Consider the following 24,041-nt stretch of genomic DNA (forward strand, 5'->3'; position numbering starts at 1 on the left):
TATTTTGTAGATTTGTAAAAAGAGAAAAATTGAAGATAAAAGATACAAAATACTTAAAGTAATAATTTTATATAATAAACTTCAAGATATTTTTAATACCTATAATAAGTTAATTATAGTAAAAGCGAAGAAAATATATTTAACAAGTATGACCAGCCCATTAAGAGATCAACCATGGGGTTTGCAAGTTATTGAAAATACATTGAAATGTTGTGCTCATAGTCGTGTCAATCGAGTGACATGGCATCAAGGCATTATTTTAGCACTCACATATTTAGCATATACCTGTTACCATATGACACGAAAGCCCATGTCCGTTGTAAAAAATGTGTTGAGTTTCAACTGTAGCACTTTATCACCACCCCCAAACTTTTTAATCAACACTAGTAATCAAGATACGTGGTGCGATTGGGCTCCATTTGGTAAGTATAATATTAGCATAACTTCCCAATTTAAAGTGATTTAGATATGTATAATTTATGTCTCTTATTTTAAATAGATACTGCAGATGCTCCAGCATTACTGGGCATTTTGGACTCTGCATTCCTGTTTGCATATGCAGCAGCCATGTTCCTCAGGTGACATATTGAAGTGAGCTTATTTATGAGATCGGAGATTATAAAGATTATTTTGATAGTAATTTTACATTTTTATGTGCAGTGGTTTTATAGCAGAAAGAGCAAATCTACGATATTTTCTTGCATTTGGGATGCTTGCATCTGGTATATCTTGTTATCTCTTTGGTATTGCAAAGCCATACAATATTCATAGTTTATGGTATTTTGTTCTGGTTCAAGTAAGTGTATGCAAATGATTCATTACTTGTATAAATTTATTTTATATTGTATAAATTATTATCATGTTTAGGCCATTGGTGGTGTCTTTCAAACATCTGGTTGGCCAGGTGTAGTTACAGTTGTAGGAAATTGGTTTGGAAAAGCAAAAAGAGGATTGATCTTTGGAATATGGAATTCTCATACATCATTAGGCAATATTTTGGGCAGTTTAATAGCTGCCAAATTTGTAGAATCTGATTGGGGTCTAAGTTTCATGGTACCTGGAATAATAATGGGCTTTACAGGATTTATAATATTTTTATTTCTAGTACCAAATCCTACAGACATAGGATGTGCACCACCTGCCCCACTTAGATATAGAAAATTGGAGGCTGCCCATAGTTCAGATGAAGGAAGTAGTGCAGAGGAATGTGAAAATGTACACAATGTAAGTTAAATATATTCTTTAGTGAAGTTTCTATTTACTTTTTAGCATGTTATGCACTACTAATAGCATTTTGTAATTATTATTGTCTGTGTTAGCACTGGAATGCAAACATCAAACTTTTTCGAATATTTCATGTATTAATATCATATGTTATAAAATAATTAGCAGATAATATTAGCATTTCACTTTCTTTTATTTCAGTAATTGAATATGTAGATGTTTGATAATAATTGCTTTTTATTCAAATAGTCATTAATTATTTAATCTCATAACATTAAGTGAAACTGTAATTAGTTATTCATTAGATTTTTGTGTTTATACCTGTTTTATATTTACATATATTTTTTTTTACACATATTGTATGCTCACTAAAAATGACTCATTTACTGTACTTAGCGTCTCACTTATCGTTGTGCCTACCGCGAACAAGTTGATATTAATGTAAGTGCATGCTTCATTTTTTTATGTAATTAATGTTATACTTCATATAACTACATTAACACAAATAGCGTTTCAGTGTTTGTAGTATTTTAATATTTAGATTATTTCTTTGGCATTTTTTTTATAATATATTTAAATTTTGCATGTATATACTCTATCAATATTTTTCTTATATTCCTTTGAATATTTATAAAAAGCTTATTTTGTAAGGACATCGAAAATGGACGATCAGAAACTAGTCCAATATTACCAAGACATAGACATATACAAGAGAATCATAGAGGAAATGCAATTGGATTCATACAAGCTATGAGGATACCTGGAGTCGTAGAATATTCTCTCTCTTTATTTTTTGCAAAACTTGTAAGCTATACATTCCTCTATTGGTTACCATTGTATATTGCAGCTTCAAGTTAGTATTCTTTAAATTATAATTAAAAATTGTATATATTATGCTAAAATATTATTTAACTATTTTTGTTCATTTTTAGCTACTTACAGCACAACATTAAGTGCAGATCTTTCTACTTTGTTTGATGTTGGTGGCATAATGGGTGCAATAGCAGCTGGTGTTCTGTCTGATTATACTGGAAAAAGTGCTCTAACATGTGCAGTCATGCTTGGATTTGCAGTTCCAATGGTATATAACTTTTTTAAATTAAAAATTTATAAATAACTTATATAAGTAACATAAAATGTTAATAATCTGTAGCAACTTAAGATTTAAATATCATTATTAGATTAATAATTATTTATTTCTATAGAATATAATTTTGTGTAATTCACTATATAGTTATTCCTATATGACTACATTGGGAGTACTGGTTGGGCAATCAACATAGTATTGTTACTAATAGCTGGTTTATTAGTAAATGGACCATATGCATTGATAACAACTGCAGTATCTGCTGAACTAGGAACCCATCCTAGTTTGGGAAACAATTCTAAAGCTTTAGCTACAGTTACTGCAATTATCGATGGTACAGGCAGTATTGGAGCTGCTGTAGGTCCACTGTTAGCAGGAGTGGTAGCTCGTTGGACTGGTTGGCATAATGTGTTTTATATGCTCATGGTTGCTGACATGTTGGCATTATTGGTAATTTTACTCAAGGTCAAATACCTAATAAATAACCAATATTCCAATTTTTTAATGTAACATATACTGTTTTAGCTTTTATCAAGGTTAGTTTACAGAGATATACAACTATATAGACGACGGCGGAGGGCCATTTAATTTTATTCTCATACATTAAGTAAAAGATAATGGACATATACGTAAATAAACAAATTCTTCAAATATGTATTTGAATTTTAACTTTTTTACAAATGACATAAAATGTATAAAGTATTGCACTTTATGTTCAATCATGTCAAATTATATATATTTAAAATGGATGTATTATTAAGTTCTAGAAATAGTTAACACCAGTGCACCTGAATAAACAGTATATTTTTACAACTAAGACTATTGTTATCTAATAAAATGCCAAGAAGAAAGAAACAATTTTATTTCACAAATTAAAAATGTACATTATAATAAGTCACTCATAAACAATTAAATAAAAATAAATATATCTTAACATCAAGGAATGCCAGTTGGAATTATGTAACTAATAGAATCTGCAAATTCACCCCATGCTGCTCTTTGTGTCTGAAATGTAACGATCCATGCTAAAAGAGCAGCTGACCATATAGTTGCTCCAATTGCAGAAAATATTACATCTGAAAATTAATATGAACAAAATATATGTTATATATTAGACAGTGGTGTTATAAAAAATATGATCTACATCTCTTAATTTGTTTTTGTTCCTCGTAATGCGGTTCAACAAAAGCTTCTTTTGCAAACCAAATAGCATTCACAGCCCAAAGAAACGGTAGAAAAACAAATCCAGCTACAAAATAAAACAAAACATTTACATATATCTATATAAATGAAACAATGCAATTAAAAATATGTAACTTACCTCTAAAATACCATTTACAAAGATACAATTTTTTGTCATTCGGTATTTTTGACAAATCCATCTTATCAACAATCTGAAAATTATAACCTATATCTTTGTTACATCAGATACACAAATGTTATTAAAATAACGCGACGTTATTTTAATTTATCTGCATATATCTCAAAAAATTGTTCAAAGTATTAATAAGAGCGAGAAGATTTGCGAAAAAATGCAATAAAAACGCATTCGTTACATGTCAAACTAAAATTTAATATTTTCTTTCAAGTGGAAATGTTACTACATTTTCTCGATAGATGGAGCAGTTACATAGTTAAAAAAAAAGAAAGATGGAAAGACGTATCTTAATTGTTCTCATAAGAAATGTACTGAACAAAAATATACCGTGCAAAATGTTTCACAAATACATACACTATCGTTAAACGTTATTACGCGATTGCTATATACAACTAATTATACGTGAAATTCATATTTTATGCGAAGAATTAAAGTGAAAACTTGAAATAGAGAGATTCGCTTTAGACGACTTTACAAAGTTTTGAATGAGCACCATTTTCTTAATCGCAATGGTGGGAACAGGTCACGTGATCGGTTAACTTGGTGTTCCGCTTGTCGCGCGAGTAACCGTGGCCAGCCATTTTGATTAGTAACATGGCGTCAGCGGAGATTAATATGGCGTCCTCGGACATAATAACTGAAGTGGAGATTCAACCAGATATCCAAGAGGTTGAAATAGAAACGATACCGGTGGAGATACCGTGTGAAACTGTGGAAACTACGATCGAGGGTGAAGATGGCCAACCGATGATAGCCCTTCAAACACTTCCAGAGCCAGGACGCGAAGAAATCATACTACAGACGCAAGAGGAAATCGTCGGCAGTGATCCACTAAGCGTATATGATCAGATTCCGGTCCCAGAGAACGATATTTATGTTGAATCAAGCCCTGGCCCATCGAAGAAAGGTCCTAAGAAGACCAAGAAAAGCGGTTCGTCGAAATTCAGATCGTCCGATCATACGATTTTTGGGGAAATGGGTTCGGAGACGAAGGCTAGAAAGTGGGAGCAGAAGCAAGTGCAAATCAAGACGCTTGAAGGTGAATTCTCAGTGACGATGTGGGCATCGGGTACCGACGACGGTAGGTTTCCTATTATTTATTTTTCCTAACCTTTTCGATAATCCGGATGAAACACTGACCGAATAGATAAATTCGCTAGAGAAAAACTTTCGTAACGAGTGTATCTCCACGCACATTGTATCATACGCACTTCCGGTGGTCTCGAATCAATACCGTGCTTTTCACACGGGTTTACCAAAGAAATTAGTCGGGTCCTTTGAGTCTTTATTATCGGTGAATTCGTTGACAGTTTACGTTGTTTGTTTTGATCGAGGGAACGCCATTATGCTACCAGGGGGCAGCCATATTTTGAAAATGGCTTCTTTTACGTGGATCTGTTCTGTTGAATGATAATGGCGGAGCTGTACTTACAGCAGAATTGACAAAGCTCTACTCTCTTACGTTATCTTTGTTTTTTTATATGCACATTATTACCTAATTTTTTACCATTTTTTCATCATTGTATTAGTCTAATTAAATTCTTATTTAAATAAACGTAATTTATTGTTTTTATGCATAAAATTACTTAGAAAAGATAGATTGATCCTTCCAAGTATGAAACATTCGGTCTTCTTACGTCATTTCATATTATATACCTATATTTCTTCTTAAATGTTTGCAATTATTGAATCAATTTAAAAGATTCAAATATATTTTTATTTCCCTTCATTAAGATTATATGTTGTCAAATAAAAATAAATAAAAAGATATGAAAAGAATTGTAAAGTAGATCAACAAATATGTAAATTATGTTTTTATCATACCTGAGTATTATATAAATTGATAATCAAATTTATTCATATTTAATATATCTTAAAATAACCATATATATTATAAGAAAGAAATCAAGAATTTTTTTTCAAGAAATCAAAAATTTATTTAATGTTTAATGTATTATGGGTTATATTAATATTAAATATATCCTTTATTATACCTACGCAAGGAAGAAGAATCTCAAATGTAGGTCTCTGTTATATTTTATATATTATTTAAACGATTTTTAATTAATGTTTCATATAGATATTTTATTACTAAATATGAATATAGGTAATTTTGTATATGAAAATTCATGAATTTTAATTTTCCAAAATGTACGATTTGTATAAAATTTAAATTACTTGTTAACATACATTTGACTGTATATGACTTTATATATTTAAAATATGCATATATGAGTTTTTAAACAGAGAAAAAGGAGAGAGGGCTTATTTTATATAAAAAATATAAATAAAGATATTGATAACATATTATGTAATCTTGCCTTTAAATATTTATCATTTTCAGTTGAAATGGTTTGTGTAAAAAATTTGTCTATTTTTAAAGTTTATTCTGCTATTATACACAAATAAAAATACGTGTTTTAAATAATTAAAAATAAATACAGTAGCTTTTGTTTGGGACTGCTTGTTGTTGTTAAAGGGAGTGTCCTATTAGCTCCTCACCTGGTGGATGTTCCAGATGAAGGCTCTAATCCAGAGCCTGATCCAGACTACACAGAATACATGACTGGTAAATCCAATGCCAAATTCAATCACTCTGGAAGCTCCATTTCCGATGGAATGCCAGGTCTTGACCTTTCGGATCCAAAGCAATTGGCAGAATTTGCTAGGCCTGGTCATAAATTGAAAGTACGCAAACCACCTGTTCTAGATGGTGTAGAGCGCACTATAGCCTGTCCACATAAAGGATGTACAAAAATGTTCAGAGATAATAGTGCAATGCGTAAACATTTACATACCCATGGACCAAGAGTGCATGTATGCGCAGAATGTGGGAAAGCTTTTGTTGAAAGTTCCAAATTGAAAAGGCACCAGTTGGTTCATACAGGAGAAAAACCTTTCCAATGTACATTTGAAGGATGTGGTAAAAGGTTTAGCCTGGATTTCAATCTTCGCACTCATGTTAGAATTCATACAGGAGACAGACCTTATGTTTGCCCATTTGACGGATGCAGCAAAAAATTTGCACAATCAACGAATTTAAAGTCACATATATTAACACATGCAAAGGCTAAGTAAGTAACCTTAATCTTTTTTTTATTCTGATATGTTTTTCTTTCTTTCTTTCTTTTTTATTTTCTTTTTTCAAGTAAAGAATCAATACTTAGTAACATGGAATATTTGATATTTGTAGGTCACGTAATGCTATCGGCAGAGGAGTACAACAAATTCAACTTCAACAACCTCAATTTGTACAAGTTGAAGTTGCAGATGTGGATAATCAACAATTCATTGTTTATGCTGATTAGCCCCCCTAACAATGATCTCATATCCTATAAACCTATAAATGGAATATCGTAATCATTAATTAGTAACGTAAACAGTGTAAATATTTTCATGATATAAGTGATGAGGGCAGGACATTACTAAAGCTGTTAGTTATCTTAAGAGAAGAAATTAATTAATCAATTTATACCTCTGTGCTTAGACGCAAAGTAAATAGATATCACAAGCACTATACTACTACAAAAAATAAAATAAAATTACACTAAAGTAGTGTATCTTCTGAGACATATAAAGTAGAATATTGCGCACTGCTCAATCTCATGTCTCGAGTCACACTAAATGATACCTAGTGCGCTCTCATAATACAACTGTATATATTTATACTTAAAGTAAAATATTGTATACAGTATATTTTGGAGAAATTCTGATGAGAATAAACTACAAAATACGTCTTTTCCGTCGGACTTAATTGTACCACTTTAATATACTTTTTACATTACATTGTAATTGTTAATAGTTATTGGAGAAAGGAAACATAAATGCGTCTACTGTGTATTATACCTTGATGTTCACAAAATATGATACATTTATTCATGTAAAATTATTTAGATGTTTTTAAGTATTGTCTAAAATTAACTGGTCTCTGAAAGCATTGTAAGATCAAATGGATGAGTGTTTAATATTGACGGCATTTAAAAATACCGATTAATTTGAAAGATGATTCACATAATATATTTTATCCGTGATATTCACGAGTACATTATGATGTGCATGTACATCAATGCAATGACGTTACGAAGTTGTTAAAGAGTTCTCGTATCATTTCAAAGTAGGAAGCAATAGTTTATAGGTAGAACTATAATATTGATTGTATTAAATGGCGATTGCGTGCATCCCATTATATCGTTATTCATTAATATTCGCATATCACGATTTTGTACATGTAGCTACGACGTTGAAACATAATTCAATCTATATATTATTTCTAGAAGTATTTATACGAAAAATTTGGATAATTTATTTAATCATATAAAGTATATTCTTTCATTAAATTTTTTTGCAAATATTCACTTTATTTTTTATAACTGTAAACACAAATTTATTACAGTGGAAAAAATTATTACCAAAAGTATTTCTTAAAAATTCGTTTTCCAAAATATTTTAAACAAATGATTTGTTATAGCAATCCTGACTAGTCTTGGCTTTTATTTGGTTTGTATATTCTTCTAGTGAGTTTTTGTACTTTTATTCTTGTAATAAAATATTAAAAAGATTGCTAGACATGAGTACAACAGCAATTTGGCCTATTATAAATGAATGTTTATAGAAAGATATTTAAGAAATATTTATAGAATCTTTTGTGTCTACTGGGAAAGCTTTGTTTAAAATTTAATCTTATAATATTTTATCAATAAGAATTCTTTATTCATTTTTATATTATGAACATTTAATATAATTCTTTGCATACTGTAATAATTATTGCTTCCTGCTGGAAGTAATGCTAAATATAGTTTGAGGTATATAAAAGTAATTTGTGTTTGAGTATTACTGATGTGCTAATGTTTATGCTATGTACTAACATTTTAAGTTAAGCAAAGTATTTTAAAAATAAGGTTACGTCATTTTTTATTTTTTATTTTTATTATGTCACATGCAAAATTTGTTTCATACTGTGATAATTTTATACAGTTATGGTGTTTATATATAAAGATTTAATGATCATTGGAAATTAATATATATATATTCATTTTACAATCAAGAAAAGTATATCTATTTTACAAATTCAAATTATAAAAAATTATTGAACGTCAATATATAATTTTTATTACGGGATAGTTTCCACTATCATTTTAGAATTATGTATTAGGTAATTATATATCATTTAATCTTTTGACCATACCTTTAAGGTACTTATGTATATATCAATCTTTGTTTTAAGAGATGTATATCTCCATATCTACTTTCTTGAATTTATTGTTTAAAAGAATTCAATGTGTTTAAAAATGAAATACATATTTGACAGATGTTTATGAATGAAAATTTAGAAACATCTTAACAAACACATTATTTTTGACAAAACGGTCGTAAGAGAGATAAGTAAATTTGAATCATTTTATTATCAAGGATTATTACAATTGAAAAATAACATAATTAATACCTTCCAGACCGTCCATCTCTACCTTTATCATCTCTACCTTTTCGGCGATCTTTGGATCTGGATCTTCTGTCACGAGATCGTGATCTTCGCTTACGATCACGGCCACGGGATCGCGAACGTGATCTCGATCGCCCTTTACCACCCTTTTTTCTGCTATATAAATAACGTCGTAATTCTCGTGAAATAGGTTTCAAATGCATGAAATTACAAAATCCTGAACGTGTGCATTCTCTGCAAAAACGTCGAACTTCTTTTTTAGTAACAAGTATTTTATATACTTAGAAATGAAAAAAATGTCAAAAAAATTAAATTTGTATAATTCCATAGATTTACTTTCTACTATTTAATAATAATTACATACCCCATTTCATATTGACGACAGCAGGCTTCTCTAAAATCAGTGACTGGAGAAAGTTCTGCATAAACTGGTCTTCCACCAAACCATCTATTATTCAAATCATTTACAGCCCTTTCTGCATCTTCTTCTCTTCGGAATTTAATGTAAACATTGCCAACTAAGTGATCCCCAAGATTATCACACACATTCATTTCTTCTATTTCACCATATTTATCTTCACATTCAACAAAGACATCTTCAAAAAAATTGTCATAATGTTCTTGCATTTCTTCATCAGAGACGTTTGCCACCACTATAAAATAATGTTTATTAATTATGATTGTAGAAATGACTATCTTCAATATTGAATAATGATATAAATTTAATCTATAATATACTTACGATGAGATCCATCTGCACTTTTTGCTGAATTTTGAGGGTTTACGTAAAGGTTTTGCAACAGACATGTCTAAAACAGTTAATTACTTGAATATTTTGCTATATATTTTTTGTTAATTATTTGAATTACAGTTATTTACTACTGAGAAACTTAAATTAAAAACAAAATTTTCTATATAAAAAGATACATAAAGCAATAAAACACTACTTAGTAATGTTAAGAAGAGTTTGAAAGAAATTAAAGGTTAATTAAGATATTTTTACCTGACTAAAAGTTGGCTTGTTATGAATTCGAGAACATCTATCCCCATGTCGACAGGCACCGATTTTGAAATAAAATGAACAATTTACTCTAAAAATAAGGGACAATAATATCGTTGATTTTAGTTTGGAGAATGCTATTCAGCATAAACTTAAAGATCCAACTTACTTGTCTTTCTCTGTACCGAAAATTGATGCCAGATATTCTGCCATTCTTCGTCGTCTGTTAGTATTTCTAAACGGTAAGACTCAATGTTTTGTGAAGCATGCAAGAACTTGGCTTGTCACAACATATACAACGTTTGCGTGTAGCTCTGATCCAAAATGGCGGTATCATAAAAGAATTGCTTAATATGTTTGTCAGTAATTGTACACGATTTCAAATTTTATCTCTAGAGGACGCGCAGACTTTGCATACTGAAGTATGAGCATAGTCTAGATACAGAATAGACTTGATATGCAATACTTTTTCGTGTCCCACGTTTTGTGACATTATCGATTAAGCATAGTGGCAAAGAGAAAATCTCTCTGGTAGTTGTTTGAATTAAAACTAAATTCTCGTGTGACTAGTAATGGGAATCATACGCAACAGTTATCCTTCTTCCAGAAAATTACGTACTACGAATAATTATATAGTATACGATCGTGCTATGAACAATTTATCCCTATGCTATGATCATAGTCACAATTAAAAATGATGCAATTTTGTGGGGTTTTAACTAGATTTAAGTTTAGTTCTATTTTACATTTACATTTACATTATTTATAGTTGTTTGCGACACTTTTTTGTTATATTTTACTTGTTTAAATAGTTCTTTTTAACATATTAAAGTTTAAAAAATATCAGAGATACTGACCAAATTTCTCATTATTACCAGACTTTACATGCCAGTGTCGCCATAAGTTAACCGATGTATTAAAGGAAAGTAGCGCGAAGTTTATCAAATCAAATGTATAAGAGACTAAAATAATAGTGCAATACAACAATGCATTATTATGTATACAATATATAGTACGACATAAATGATAATACAATACGAACTACTTAAAATTAAAAAAAGTTAATTACAGGACATAAAAGTAGCATTCGTAAAATAAGTATGTAATATAAATATTTAACACGTTGACTGCCACGACACTCGTATTCGGGTGTCGCTTATTTGACTACTTGCGAAGAATCATCTTAGGTATTTGAAAAGATATTCCATAATAATAAAATTGTTGAATTGTTATAAAAGTAATACGAAAATGGTTCATTAAAAAGTTATTTAGAATGTAAAACTTTAAAGCATTCTATACATAGCTGAGGTTGGTCGGGACAATTTGGATAATAAGTTGTTGTTTTCTTCAAATTCTTTTGTGCCTTTGTTCGGTCCATTCTTTTATTTGCATAACATAGTTTGCATGGGCGCCTAATGCTTCTTCCGGAATCATTTTTCCGAACGGCGATATTATGCTGACTCCGCTGAAGACAAGGATTTTTTGTATTTTCAGACAACCCTAATAATTTTGCAACTAATAATTGTCTAAATATTCTAATATTTATATTCTTCCTTGTTGCAATTTTGTAAACCATCAAAGCGTTTACAACAGAAATTCCTAGAAGGAGTTGAATGCCAAGTTTTCTGTAGCATTTGATTCCTTTTCTAATTGTGGTGGCATAAGAAACCATTTGGTCGGAATAATCTATACTACACTTTCCTTCATTACATTCAACAACAGCTAGTGGTTTTAATGTTGCGAACAAACGAAACGAGAGATCATTCATGAGACCACTACTTGAACGACTTGCATTACTAAAATATCTTGGTACTGCTGCACGCGTGGCCTGACGGATATTTCTTTGAAAACATGCGTGGCAGTCAACGTGTTAATATAAAAAAAATGGAAGTAATGATTAATGAAATTCGTAAAAAGGAAAAGGGACTTCAAAATATTTACCAACATTTTCATCGTTTGCAATCGAAGTTATAAATTAATGTGAATTATTTTACATATCTCAAAAACAGCTAAAACTCACATTCTTACCGTAAACTTTGTTCGCCATACTGCAGACCGCGATCACCATAAAAGCAAAGATGCTTACGTATGTTTACTTAGAAAAACTGAATATCTTAATATTTAATAATTTATAAAAAATATTTTTCTGGGAAAATAAATACATTTTTTAAATCTAAAGGTCTTTTTATTTATATAGTGCGGAAATTTAACGTTTTCCTCCGACACGGGGAGCTGCTTTTTGTGTTATCTTTGCAGCTTTATGTTTTGGTTGTACTTTTGCCTTAGCAGGTACAACTGCTTTCTTTGTTGCTTTTGCAGCTTTCTTTTGTTCTTTTGCAGCTCTGAAATAAAAAATATGACATATACATATTTTAAGAAATACAAGTAGCAAAATATGTACCTAGTATAAGAATTGTATGAACCCGCAAAAGCCAGACAGTGTGAAGTATATTACAATTCTGGGTGAAGCAATTCATTTATTCTAAGACAATCTGAAATCTAACATGATATGAGATATCACGTTAAAGGAACAGATGTCTATAACATCAAATTTTGTGATATAAATTGGAACAGATATATGTTTGGTTAAATCTGAACACTTACTTAATTGCTTGTTCTCTCTGTGCTTTACGAATTTCTGGTTTCATATTACGTTTCGCTAAAATATCTGTAAGAGATGCACCTACAATCGCACGTTGGAATTTTTGAGTACGCCTTGTCCTTTTTTTCGCTTGTTCTTCTTCTTGTCCCTTTTTGTGCTTCCGTCTATAATATTAAGTTATATATTTCATAATTGCTTCTCACCTTCCATAATGTATAAAATATTAAATATTAAAAATAAATATACCTGTATAATACAGTCCATGTAACTTTTCTTGGATTACGTCTCATTAAATGTGCAGATTCACATTTTGAATTTAAAAATGTGAACGTCTGAAAAAATATAGAGGTTATGGTTGTCAAAGATATAATCAAAACAAGGAGCTAACATTACTTAATTATAAAGAGAGTATAATAAAAATATAATAATATGAAAACCAGCATATAAAAATCAGCTATATAAAATTTATTTTACGTACTTTTCCATCCACTTTTACCATGGTTTTACCATGGCCGGGATATATTTTATATCCACTATATGCGCAAAGACCGATCCTGAAAAGATTGACACCATATTTATTATAAATATCTTCATTTTACAATTCCTCGAATATGTTACGCCAATTTTTAATGATTGCGTTTAATTTGTCAGATATATCTCTTAAAAAAATTTACTTACTTCATGTTGAATTATGATGAAAAGATGGATTTAGCAAAATGGTCGACTACTTGTGGATGCAATATGGTAGAATACGCATTAAGTGCTGCCAATATTGAAACACCAACTTCTAAATGCAATAATTTAAGTAACGATCATATAAATAGGTTTTGACAATCGTTAGGGAAAACTGTTCAACTATTGAGTCATTGATGTCTAATCGCGAAAAATCAACTTGGAAGATTAATACAGTTTACGTTCTTACGAGACAGACAGAGACGAATAGAGTGTCTTTGTCTCTTTCTGAGATATTCATAACATGTTACACGTGTGCAAAATAGAAACTTATTTGTCTTTTATGTTGATTTTTTACAACTAGTTACTTTCCAACTTTCGGACGATTTTCACTAGGGTTCGTGATATGAATATGATTGTTTGTATAATTGTGATTCAATCAAATTAATTAGAAATTGAAAATATTAAAAGATACAAAAATATTGATGAGTGGAATAATAAATATTTAACACAAATTACATTTAATGTACAAATTTTTAATAGAAATCCACAACAAATTTGTATAATATACAGGATTTTATAAAGGTAAACTGTTAAAAGTACTGAGTGTACTGTCTACGTTCTACCAATTTAATGTATAAAATAAAAGTGAAAATAATTTTTACATAGCCACAAGTAATATTTTCTCCAATACTGTATAATAGTATTCCCTATATTGACTGAATTTCACTTTGTAGAACATAAAATCATTGACTTTTGATAATTTAACTAAAAATATTTATAATTTAAAGTTATCTTAATTGCAAAATAAAATCACGTGCTAAGCAGCTTTATTTTAAGGTTATTGTCCTACTACTGTCAGTCACTCATATCTTTAAAATGAAAGATACAAATATTGTGGGATTTGCCAACCCAGAAGAAATAAACGATAGTGATGAAGATAACGAAATTAATAACATTAAGAAGAAAGTATGTAAAAAATCAGGAGGATTTCAATCCATGGCTCTTAGTTTTCCTCTATTGAAGGGGATATTAAGGCGCGGGTACAAAATACCAACACCTATTCAAAGGAAGGTAAGCTGCATGATGTTGGTTAAAATAAATAAATTGTCTTTATGAATTTAATTATTGATAACTTAGTGTTTTTCTTATGTGTGTATTATTTTATGTCATAATATTATTATATATATTATATAGACAATTATATTTTTATAGACAATTCCTTTAGCTTTAGAAGGACGCGATATAGTGGCAATGGCCAGAACAGGGAGTGGAAAAACTGCTTGTTTTTTAATTCCACTGTTTGAAAAACTTAAAACAAGGCAAGCAAAAGCTGGAGCTAGAGCTTTAATTTTATCACCTACTAGAGAATTGGCATTACAGACATTAAAGTTCATAAAGGAATTAGGTAAATTTACAGACTTAAAAGCAGCTGTAATTTTGGGAGGTGACAGTATGGAGAATCAGTTTAGTGCAATTCATGGAAATCCTGATATATTAGTAGCAACGCCAGGAAGATTTCTACATATCTGTATAGAAATGGACTTGCAGTTAAATAATATAGAATATGTAGTTTTCGATGAAGCTGATAGGTAAAAATATATATTTCTATATTATATAATTTCATTTCATTATGAATATAATAAATCCTAATTTATAAATTATGTTACAGGTTATTTGAAATGGGTTTTGGAGAACAAATTACTGAAATCACAAATAGATTACCAGAATCAAGACAAACATTATTATTTTCTGCAACATTACCTAAGCTTTTAGTAGATTTTGCAAAAGCTGGATTAACTGATCCTGTCTTATTACGTTTAGATGTAGAAAGTAAAATACCAGAACAATTAACACTCTCATTTATAGTATGTCGCCCAGAAGAAAAGTTGGCAGTACTATTATGCTTGTTAAAAAATATTATTAAGAGTGATTCTCAAACAGTAATATTTGCTGCAACTCAACATCATGTTGAATATATTCATCAGGTATGTGCATGAAACTTACAATTTAGGATTAATATATTATATATAATTGGCTAGGGTTTATATATATAATGATTGTATTTTATTAATAGATATTAGAAAAAGCTGGAATTTCTAACACGTATATCTATTCTAATTTGGATCCATCAGCACGAAAAATAAATGCAGCTAAATTTCACACTAGTAAGGTCCGAGTTCTAATAGTAACAGATGTTGCCGCTCGAGGTTTAGATATTCCACAATTGGATAATGTAATCAATTTTAATTTTCCTGCAAAGTCGAAGCTCTTTGTACATCGAGTAGGTAAGGAAACAAGTTAGGTTTTAAATTGTATAAAAATTTATATGTCAATAATTATCGTAATAGGTCGTTGTGCACGAGCGGGTCGTGCTGGCACTGCATACAATATTATAAGTCCGGACGAATATGCTTATTTGCTAGATTTACACCTTTTTCTTGGACGTCCGTTAAGTATTGTACCATCTTTTGGATCTATAGAAAATACAGATGGTATTGTGGGTAAAATGCCACAAGCAATGATAGAAGAAGAACTTGCAGAATTAATAAATTGGCACAGTTGTTCCACAGATCTAGTATGTAGTTTTGATAGATTTGTTCAAAGAATTATTAAAGATATCATATTTACATTCTGTTAAATTTATATATAGACAAGTATGGAAAAAGTTTGCGATAATGCATATAAACAGTATATTCGATCGCGACCTGCACCTTCATCAGAAAGTATTAAAAGAGTAAAGGAATTACACATTAACGAGGCAGGTGTTATACCAGAATATTCTGATGTCTCTTTAAGTACTACGAACTTATTATCAAAAATAGTCAATTATAGACCTCAAGGAGTATGTATATTCATACAATTTATATCAATTATATGTTATAGTTATATGATACTTAATTATTAAGTATTTGTTATAGACGATATTCGAAATTGGAGCCAAGGCATCATCTATTGATTATCAAGTTATGAAAAAGAAACGGACGTTACATAAAGAAAATATTATAAATTTCCACAGAAAAGCAGATAAGGTAGAAGCTAAAAAAATTACAGAAGGTAAATTCGCAGTTTAATAAACTAACGCGAATTTCATTTATATAGTTTTTATTTAATAATTGATAATATATTGTAGATTTACCGAAAAAAGTGTATCTTCCACCGAGTACAACCGATGAAATTAATGAAGCATTTAATACGGTTGTACTTCCAAAGAAAAGGAATCTCGATGATTTATATAAACCTAAAAAGAAAAAACGATCGGTAATACGAGACGAAAATTTTTTTATTCCATATAATGCTCCAGATAAACATACAGAGGAAGGGTGAGTCTAGTAAAATAATTGTTTTTAGTGCACGCTATATTTAGTCATATTTTTACAGTTTAGCAGTTAATTCATTTAATACGGAAGCAGATAAAGTACAAATGGATTTAACTGCTGATAATGAAGAATCTCAACGATTTCAAGCACAGATTAAAAAATGGGATCGCAAAAAGAAGAAAATGGTTACTGTTAATAGTGTATGTATTTTACATCATTAAACATTCATATGAAACAAAATATTTCAAGGAAATATATGCTTTATTAAAGGAACGAAAAGTTAATAAAATACGAACAGAGTCTGGAGTTTGGATACCTGCCAGTTACAAATCAAATCGTTATACGAGTTGGAAAGAAAAAAGCAAAGTCGATGCTACAAATGACGATGACAGCGAAGAAGAACCTTCACAAATGCAGAAGTGTATGTGAAAATAATATTTGAATTAATTATTGTTTAAGCTTAAGTAGATACGTCATGTATATATTTATTTTCTGTGTGTTTCAGTGCAAACAACGGCTAATACACATTGGGCGCGGCACAATCAAAAGTTAAAGGAAAAGATTAAAAGGAATATCGAATTGAAACGTCCAGAACAAATTCTAAAGGCCCGTAAATTGCTTGAACAAAGACGTAAAAGAAACGGCCGAAAAAATCGAAAAGGTCAGAAGAATAGAAGGAAACATTAGCAGATGATTTTTATATCGATATACAAATATTAAATATCTATTGAATATATTTTATAATATAAATGATTATTTATAATGATGAATTATTTTTGTCGTCTATGTCGTTTATTTTCCTGTCCCATACATTTCAACTTTTAACAATTACATATTTATCAATGTACAAAATTTTGTTTTTTAATAATTCTATATATATTTTTTCAATAACTTCAGAAAATGAAGTAAATGAAACTATGCAAAATCAAAAATAATAGATCGCAGAACGATTATGAAGTATTATACAATTTGTGAATATTTCCATTGCATCATCGCAATTCCCTTGCATAATTGTTGGTTCTACGTCAGAAGCTTATTACGTGTAGCTGATCGGTGGTTTTTACGAAATAATGGAAGCCTCAGAAAGTTGCACGAACTAAGAAAGGCACTTATCTTTATGGTAAAAGTCATCTTAGTGATGAGCCAAAAAAGACGAAATCAACAAATATCTTCAAATATAAGTACTTTGTATTTTTGTATTTTATTTTAAATAATTTATTAAATCTCCTATAACAAACATTCAGTGCAATTATTATTAGAAAGGAAGATGTTATTGCACCATTATTAAAACTATTATGGTATTTAAGTTTTTAATTCTGTTGATTCACATAATTATTTTATCTTCCACTAAATAGTTATTTACGGAATTCCAATAAAGAAAAATTAGTAATTAATCGTTTAATATTTTACAAATAGGAAAAAAATATTATTTCTAATTACAATTATTTCTGCATACATAATATTTAGTGCATATTACATATATGTTACATTCGTATCGCATTTCTTGTATTAAATATGCAATTTATGTAGAAAAAAATGTTTTTTTATCTTTAGATAGAATATATTACTTTTTCGTCTCAAATTTATGCATTATTAGACATTAGTGATTTGCGATACTAGATAATGAAGTAAAAGGAGAGAAAGGAAACCACCATACACACCATAGCTCCCTTAGTGAGTCATAGATGACAAGTGGTTTTTCGTTGGAATATAAAATGCTGATACTGGAACAGTATGAATCATTTAATGCTGATCATCGTTTATTTATATATATGTATCATCATATTCAGATATACTATGTATATCACTATTATATGTTGTATATTATATGCTTTCTATATATATCGAGCTTTCACCCGATTAAAATTAGTGTAATCAAAAGATCAAAGAAAGAAAATAATAATCAGACATGCCTAAACCAATTCAATTTATGAAATATTAAAACGGAATATATTTTCTGGCTGAATCGATTTTTTATTTAAATACGTGAACAAACGAGTTTAGTTTTTATCGCCTTAAAACATTTATTCGATTGTATAATTGTTATCAGTAGCATATAATATCGTGAGGAATATTTCTTCGATAAGTACTCGTTAATCATTGATAAGACTTCAGAAAATACAAGTATATACTTGCATTGTTAGCGTAGAACTTACCTGAAAACAAGAATATTCTGACAATGATTCACTGCAATATTGATCGATGCAAATTATGCAGATAGTTTAGATGTTCAAAACTTGGGGCAAGGTCATGCCTGTTATTCGCACGATCACTTTAAGAATTTACATTCCTCCAAAAGTATGGACTCTCTTTGATCCCCTCCCAAATGAATTCGTATAGGGACATTAGTTGAATATGACAGTCGTGGCAAAGGCTATTACTAGTCTTGATAATAAATTCAGCCTGTTATGTTCCGCGTCAAAATATTCCTGGTCATTGCTATTTTAATGATCGGACGAAAATCGAATTGGAAATCGAATCCTAGATCCTAGATCGTGGTCATCGTGTGATCCTAGATCGAGGTCGAGGTCAAGAATAGAAATATCTTACACCTTTCTTTTATGACGCCATAGATCGTACAAGTGCGGTAGTCAAGAAATCTGATCGAAACGTAACGAATCTGTGCAGGAACAATGAATTCGTCAGTTACTGCTCAATTAAGAATCCGTGCCAAGGTGGTTGTAGCCGTTGCTTGACCACAGTCCCGATGACACCGATCGTTGAAATAAGTCTATTCGTAACCAGACAGTCACGTCTACGATCTACCGTTCACCATCCGTACTGTCTCCTACCTACGTCATATGCTTAAAAATATAAGCTGCCATTGTACTCGAGAACCTGTGGTATACGTAGACGAATGATGCTGGCTTTTCTGTGAAAGTAGCGTCACATCTGGCGTTACGCATATCGTCACAAAAAAGGTTCCGTATGCACTTTGCATTCATTGCCTGATGACGAACACGTTCAAAGGTCTTTGGACACTGATATGCACTTGACTTGCAAGAGTTACGCTGTATTTTAATTAGTAACTTTCACGATAAATAATTTCGGGAATCATTGCTCGTCAAGGTGCAAGGAAGTTTGGCGATAAACAACGTTCCAAACATTCACAGAGCATCTTAATATCGATAAGCAGTGAAAGTTATTCACTTATAGAAAGCATATGCAGCGGATAATTAAACGTGGATATTCCATGGCGGTAATGTACGTGTTCTCTTTGGTGTGCAATGCGCATTAGAGATCGGCCGCCGCTGTAAAATTATAACACTTGGAAACTAGTTGTTATATTCTTACCTTCCAGTAGTTTTCATTTACGATACGATACACTCATTGTGTAATATTTCTTGATTTCGACAGTTTGAAGGCTGTACGAGTAAAACAAAAGTGAACGTTCGTGGTTCTGATTAAGCATCCAGCTCTTTTATGTGGATCACGCGATCCGTGAAATTATACACGAATAACGAAGTTGTCTTATTGTTCGTCGTAAATGACAATAAAAAAGGCCATACGATTTTCGAGCAATTTGTTATGGTGAACGATCTCTAGCATCATCGCACGATATTTCTTTTTTTTTTCTCGGACGACATTCCGCGTATTTGCGCAATTTTCTCGAAGTACTTACCCTTCCCATTCCCCTGATCTTTCTATGTCCCGGTTACTTCTAATATTGGAAAATTAACGCAAAATTGACAAACTAATTTTATAACGGGACGAGCGAAAACAAGCTGAACGACATCGTGGAAAATTACTACTGCACTTCGGTATAACGAAATGTGCTGCTTCGACTTGCTCCAAGTTCCATGACCGAGAATAGACGCTTCGACTAAAAGTAAGTCCATCTCTGATACTTGATCCGATTACGAGGTAAACGGTGAAATTTCTGGAATATGGAAAGTACAGCGATGTTAACAAACAGTATTACTAGCCGAGAGGGCCTATAAATCTCTCTGTCTACGTACTATTTTACTCAATTGCGCGTTATTAAAGTCGAAGATGTATATGGGCTTTAAATATTATACATATCTTACGTGTAGCCTTCGGAAAGCCTTGTCGCGCAGATCGTATTTCATAGTCCGCAAATCTTTTTTTTATTTCGATAACGACACGATATATCGCGAATAGACTGCACATTTTTATACAAATTTATGTTCTTACGTTTAACCTAATTAGAGATTTCTTTCACTCCTTATATATTAACAATGAATACTTTAGTTTAAATATTTTTTATATTTTTGCATATTACGTACATTCTGTAAACCCATAAATTCCTACTATAACTCTATTCTTAATCATTTGTGTGTTTATTTCATAGAGTTTTAGGGTACAAATTTTTATCATATATAGTATTAAGTCGTTTCCTAATTTTTCGTGGCTTTTAGCATTTAAAGAAGGAATTCTACGTACGCAATCATTAACAAAATTTTAACGTAAGGTATGATCGACCGCTCTACAATTATCGGCCGCCTTTGTAGCAAGAATGAATGGGATGTCAGTCAATCGTCGACAGCCAATGCGACCGTATGCTATGCACATCCGACTATGCATACGTGTCATCTTGTCCGCAAGGTTGCCACTCATGGTGTCCGTATCTTACTTGATTACAACTAAACCGTACACGGTATGTACTCTGAAACCACGTTAGCGTTCTATGAATGAACGTACGTGCATCGTATTACTGGTCGAGGCACGTACATATGTAAAAAGCCAAAAAGAGACAATGAGAGGAAGAAAGGGACAAACGGAGGAAACGGATAACTGGAAGAGCGTACTACCGGTTACTGCTTCATCGTACAAATCAATATATTTATATATCCATGAATTATGTATGCACACTATCGCTTATAAATAATATACCACCACTTGATCAATCTGTAGTAACGACATTTGAATTTTAGTAGAATATACAAATTAATGGGAAATTAATAATTAGAAGCAGCATTTACTGCGTTTCTTATGGAGTCACCAGTCTACAAAATTAAATACCTATCTATTAAAAACATAGCAATGATATTTTACTATTTATTGTATATAAATACTACTACACCACATACATATATTTACCACTTAAATATCGTTGCTTGTATTAATATCCGAAGTTCTCCTATCAGTTCAGAAAATCCTTCTTAATCTAATTTCTAATTCAGACAATAAGAAAAATAAATGTATTAATTATATATATTATACATTACTATATATATTTATTTTGTGAAAAGATAATTTTACGGTTTAACTTATCCGCAATATTACATTCAAACATGCTTCAAACATTTTGTACCTTGTATTGTGACTTTTGACTTTAATTCTGACTTTAATTGATTCATCTTAGAATCGTAACAGAATACACAGTGCACCATAACAAACTTGATAGCGATCGTAGAATTGTTGGAACAAGTTTTGACTCTGTGGTTAAAATCTGTGATAATTTTCATTGTACATATTTACTTTGAAATTAACTAGCAACGCTGTAAGACACTTGAAAGTATGAGCTCAATACCTAATTTCATAAGAAACGATGTCTGTGGGAACGAAGTGGAAATTTGATATGTACATGGTGTTGTAACTTTATGCTCGCTATTCCGTTTATGGTATATAGTACATTGCAGGGAAGTATATAGTTCAAGATTTAATACAAGAGTTGCATGCAAAATTGACCATAATTTAATTTGCCAAATTATATATGAAACATTCGAACCGAAAGTGAGATGGATACGAATGTGAAGATCGTGTCCAATATTCTTTTACGTGAAATATTTTTCCTGATTCCCTTCTGTGTACATTCGCAAATGCTGTCGGTCAGCAGTTACGAAGTGACATATGCCGGGCAATTAATTGAATAAAAGCGAAGTCTGATGCCTCTTGATACTCCGCGTTCTTCGCGTGATTGCTTGAGAGTATCAACGACCTGGAATTTGCGTGAATTGAAGTTAAATGATAAAGCCTTTTCTAGGACACTCTTTGTTAAGTAAACTTGTCACTATCCACAATTTTATGTTCGTTTCAAAAAGTGTTTCCTTATCTTTGCAAATGAGATTTAGATTATAGAAAAAACATTATTTCGTGATGTTATTTTTGTATAAACTATCATTAGGTTGTTTAATATTTATCGCGTATATGACCATATTTATAATCGAGTCTAAGTGCAGGTTAACGTAGAATACTTGAATATACTTTGAAGGCCGTCTTTGGCGGACGTCACTCCACTTCATTCATTCTTTTTTTTACGCGTACTATTTCGTTTACTACTTTGGTGACTTTATAGCGTCCTTTGTATTTTCATCACGACTTCAATTGTCCTTGTTCTACAATACCAATAACGTTCAGAGTTTACATAGTACTCGTGCGCAACTTTATCGTGTAAGAAGATTATCTTTTGCCCCTTTTTTTAATTTCAATTCTTTGTTTGTAGTTCGTTTCCCCCGATAAAAAATTCATTTTCGCGATCGTCGGGCAGGTATGCCCCTGAAAAAAACAGATCCAGTTCATCTATTTGTCTATTAGTTTCCTAAAAATGCGTAGCACCAAGCTCGACCTTCTCCCCTAAACGCTTTTAGCTCAGCAGTGAACATCTGCACCTACATCATGTAGCCAACCCTCCAACCGAAAATAGAAACTATTATGATGGAGCATCTGTACTGAAAGTAGAACGAAGAGGAGAAATCTTAGCGAAATATGGGATCAAGTATATGTCTCTTTGCCAGAATAAAGAGAACTTGGACAAATTGCCTAAGACACGTGTGTACATAAAATTGAACTGTTTAGAATTTTGAGAAAATAACTTGCGATCGTGAAAGAAGAAGCGTCGTAGCAAATAACGATTTGCTGTTGTACGTAAAATGCGTCAAATCAAATGCGTCAGTGATACATCTCGAAGCAGGAAGGACGAGCAGCAACACATCTACAAGTCATTCACGTACAGGCTTTATCAGTAAGGTTAATCGTACCGTGCGGAAGAATGCTCACGATAAGAACCGAAGGAAAAAATGTGTATATATGTATGTGCATCAAGGACTGCGTATGTAAAAAGAATGCCAGTATAATCGGTACATAATCGGCGCTAATACAACTGGAAAACCGATGATTCACTGAGAACTCGCAGTTACATAAAGAAATAATAGCGAGGAAATTACTGGGCTTTTTGAAAATAACCGCAGTTAGCGGGCTACGAACGAATCCACGAAAACCTATATCTCTGATTTGCGACGTATTATGTAATACGGCAAATACACGCGCATGCGAAATTCACAAGGCAAACAATATCAGAATATTTTATAGAAGTTTGTTCAGAAGCTTTGTTGTTCGAATTTGAGTAATTCGAGAG

General features: G+C 31.0%; 6 protein-coding genes, 1 long non-coding RNA gene and 1 other non-coding gene across 11 annotated transcripts; 4 read left to right on the forward strand and 4 right to left on the reverse strand.

Annotated features, from left to right (window-relative positions):
* Positions 1-104: 104 nt before the first annotated feature.
* On the forward strand, positions 105-3,128 carry LOC117241911 (glucose-6-phosphate exchanger SLC37A2). 3 transcript variants are annotated; one of them, XM_033508186.1, is made up of 9 exons: positions 105-422; positions 500-578; positions 661-796; positions 868-1,224; positions 1,621-1,665; positions 1,876-2,077; positions 2,157-2,305; positions 2,459-2,761; positions 2,837-3,128. In XM_033508186.1, the coding sequence occupies exons 1-9, from the start codon at positions 149-151 to the stop codon at positions 2,897-2,899; spliced, it is 1,608 nt and encodes a 535-aa protein (XP_033364077.1). In that variant the 5' UTR covers positions 105-148; the 3' UTR covers positions 2,900-3,128. The 3 variants fall into 3 exon arrangements, with proteins under 3 accessions (XP_033364077.1, XP_033364078.1, XP_033364079.1); XM_033508188.1 differs by having other exon boundaries at positions 281-422; positions 500-591; XM_033508187.1 differs by lacking the exon at positions 1,621-1,665 and having other exon boundaries at positions 106-422.
* Positions 3,095-3,945, reverse strand: LOC117241915 (gamma-secretase subunit pen-2). The gene is made up of 3 exons (XM_033508193.1): positions 3,633-3,945; positions 3,456-3,560; positions 3,095-3,387 (listed from the first exon to the last, which is right to left on the reverse strand). Exons 1-3 carry the CDS (start codon positions 3,691-3,693, stop codon positions 3,248-3,250), a joined length of 306 nt encoding a protein of 101 aa, XP_033364084.1. The 5' UTR covers positions 3,694-3,945; the 3' UTR covers positions 3,095-3,247.
* Positions 3,946-4,020: 75 nt separating this feature from the next.
* LOC117241913 (transcriptional repressor protein YY1-like) lies at positions 4,021-7,867 on the forward strand. 2 transcript variants are annotated; one of them, XM_033508189.1, is made up of 3 exons: positions 4,021-4,770; positions 6,169-6,763; positions 6,883-7,867. In XM_033508189.1, exons 1-3 carry the CDS (start codon positions 4,284-4,286, stop codon positions 6,995-6,997), a joined length of 1,197 nt encoding a protein of 398 aa, XP_033364080.1. In that variant the 5' UTR covers positions 4,021-4,283; the 3' UTR covers positions 6,998-7,867. The 2 variants fall into 2 exon arrangements, with proteins under 2 accessions (XP_033364080.1, XP_033364081.1); XM_033508190.1 differs by having other exon boundaries at positions 4,031-4,770; positions 6,208-6,763.
* Positions 7,868-9,059: 1,192 nt separating this feature from the next.
* LOC117241914 (splicing factor U2af 38 kDa subunit) lies at positions 9,060-10,530 on the reverse strand. Its single transcript, XM_033508192.1, has 5 exons — positions 10,299-10,530; positions 10,133-10,220; positions 9,872-9,938; positions 9,494-9,782; positions 9,060-9,363 (listed from the first exon to the last, which is right to left on the reverse strand). The coding sequence occupies exons 1-5, from the start codon at positions 10,340-10,342 to the stop codon at positions 9,126-9,128; spliced, it is 726 nt and encodes a 241-aa protein (XP_033364083.1). The 5' UTR covers positions 10,343-10,530; the 3' UTR covers positions 9,060-9,125.
* A 1,762-nt stretch (positions 10,531-12,292) lies between these two features.
* Positions 12,293-13,517, reverse strand: LOC117241917 (60S ribosomal protein L24). Its single transcript, XM_033508195.1, has 5 exons — positions 13,410-13,517; positions 13,210-13,285; positions 12,978-13,063; positions 12,734-12,895; positions 12,293-12,471 (listed from the first exon to the last, which is right to left on the reverse strand). The coding sequence occupies exons 1-5, from the start codon at positions 13,412-13,414 to the stop codon at positions 12,336-12,338; spliced, it is 465 nt and encodes a 154-aa protein (XP_033364086.1). The 5' UTR covers positions 13,415-13,517; the 3' UTR covers positions 12,293-12,335.
* On the reverse strand, positions 12,541-12,669 carry LOC117241918. Its single transcript, XR_004495140.1, has one exon. It is a non-coding gene; the product is annotated as a small nucleolar RNA SNORA79 (small nucleolar RNA).
* Positions 13,518-13,916: 399 nt separating the features above from the next.
* Positions 13,917-17,496, forward strand: LOC117241916 (ATP-dependent RNA helicase DDX54). Its single transcript, XM_033508194.1, has 12 exons — positions 13,917-13,988; positions 14,244-14,477; positions 14,619-14,995; positions 15,076-15,391; positions 15,481-15,691; positions 15,755-15,981; positions 16,057-16,248; positions 16,325-16,460; positions 16,537-16,726; positions 16,785-16,923; positions 16,994-17,144; positions 17,229-17,496. Exons 2-12 carry the CDS (start codon positions 14,283-14,285, stop codon positions 17,408-17,410), a joined length of 2,316 nt encoding a protein of 771 aa, XP_033364085.1. The 5' UTR covers positions 13,917-13,988; positions 14,244-14,282; the 3' UTR covers positions 17,411-17,496.
* Positions 17,497-20,476: 2,980 nt separating this feature from the next.
* LOC117241702 lies at positions 20,477-21,649 on the forward strand. The gene is made up of 2 exons (XR_004495101.1): positions 20,477-20,552; positions 21,103-21,649. It is a non-coding gene; the product is annotated as an uncharacterized LOC117241702 (long non-coding RNA).
* The last annotated feature ends 2,392 nt before the right edge of the window (positions 21,650-24,041 follow it).

This window comes from Bombus vosnesenskii, unplaced genomic scaffold (genome assembly GCF_011952255.1).
Source record: "Bombus vosnesenskii isolate JDL3184/JDL3185 unplaced genomic scaffold, Bvos_JDL3184-5_v1.1 scf7180000016261, whole genome shotgun sequence".
In the NCBI taxonomy this organism is placed as follows: Eukaryota; Metazoa; Arthropoda; class Insecta; order Hymenoptera; family Apidae; genus Bombus; species Bombus vosnesenskii.

Excerpts from the sequence above, each read along its gene's own strand:
- LOC117241911 (XM_033508186.1), top strand. The coding sequence starts at position 149 with ATGACCAGCCCATTAAGAGATCAACCATGGGGTTTGCAAGTTATTGAA. Across the intron at positions 797-867 it reads GGTATTTTGTTCTGGTTCAA|GCCATTGGTGGTGTCTTTCA; the intron begins GTAAGTGTATGC and ends TATCATGTTTAG. Across the intron at positions 1,225-1,620 it reads AATGTGAAAATGTACACAAT|CGTCTCACTTATCGTTGTGC; the intron begins GTAAGTTAAATA and ends TACTGTACTTAG.
- LOC117241915 (XM_033508193.1), bottom strand. The coding sequence starts at position 3,693 with ATGGATTTGTCAAAAATACCGAATGACAAAAAATTGTATCTTTGTAAA. Across the intron at positions 3,561-3,632 it reads TTGTAAATGGTATTTTAGAG|CTGGATTTGTTTTTCTACCG; the intron begins GTAAGTTACATA and ends TTTATTTTGTAG. Across the intron at positions 3,388-3,455 it reads ACAAAAACAAATTAAGAGAT|ATGTAATATTTTCTGCAATT; the intron begins GTAGATCATATT and ends ATTAATTTTCAG.
- LOC117241913 (XM_033508189.1), top strand. The coding sequence starts at position 4,284 with ATGGCGTCAGCGGAGATTAATATGGCGTCCTCGGACATAATAACTGAA. Across the intron at positions 4,771-6,168 it reads GGCATCGGGTACCGACGACG|GGAGTGTCCTATTAGCTCCT; the intron begins GTAGGTTTCCTA and ends TTGTTGTTAAAG. Across the intron at positions 6,764-6,882 it reads TTAACACATGCAAAGGCTAA|GTCACGTAATGCTATCGGCA; the intron begins GTAAGTAACCTT and ends TGATATTTGTAG.
- LOC117241914 (XM_033508192.1), bottom strand. The coding sequence starts at position 10,342 with ATGGCAGAATATCTGGCATCAATTTTCGGTACAGAGAAAGACAA. Across the intron at positions 9,939-10,132 it reads ACAAGCCAACTTTTAGTCAG|ACATGTCTGTTGCAAAACCT; the intron begins GTAAAAATATCT and ends TAACTGTTTTAG. Across the intron at positions 9,783-9,871 it reads AAGTGCAGATGGATCTCATC|TGGTGGCAAACGTCTCTGAT; the intron begins GTAAGTATATTA and ends ATTATTTTATAG.
- LOC117241917 (XM_033508195.1), bottom strand. Across the intron at positions 13,064-13,209 it reads TGGTAAAAGTGGATGGAAAA|ACGTTCACATTTTTAAATTC; the intron begins GTACGTAAAATA and ends ATATTTTTTCAG. Across the intron at positions 12,896-12,977 it reads ACATGGACTGTATTATACAG|ACGGAAGCACAAAAAGGGAC; the intron begins GTATATTTATTT and ends TTAATATTATAG.
- LOC117241916 (XM_033508194.1), top strand. The coding sequence starts at position 14,283 with ATGAAAGATACAAATATTGTGGGATTTGCCAACCCAGAAGAAATAAAC. Across the intron at positions 14,478-14,618 it reads CAACACCTATTCAAAGGAAG|ACAATTCCTTTAGCTTTAGA; the intron begins GTAAGCTGCATG and ends ATATTTTTATAG. Across the intron at positions 15,392-15,480 it reads ATGTTGAATATATTCATCAG|ATATTAGAAAAAGCTGGAAT; the intron begins GTATGTGCATGA and ends TTTTATTAATAG.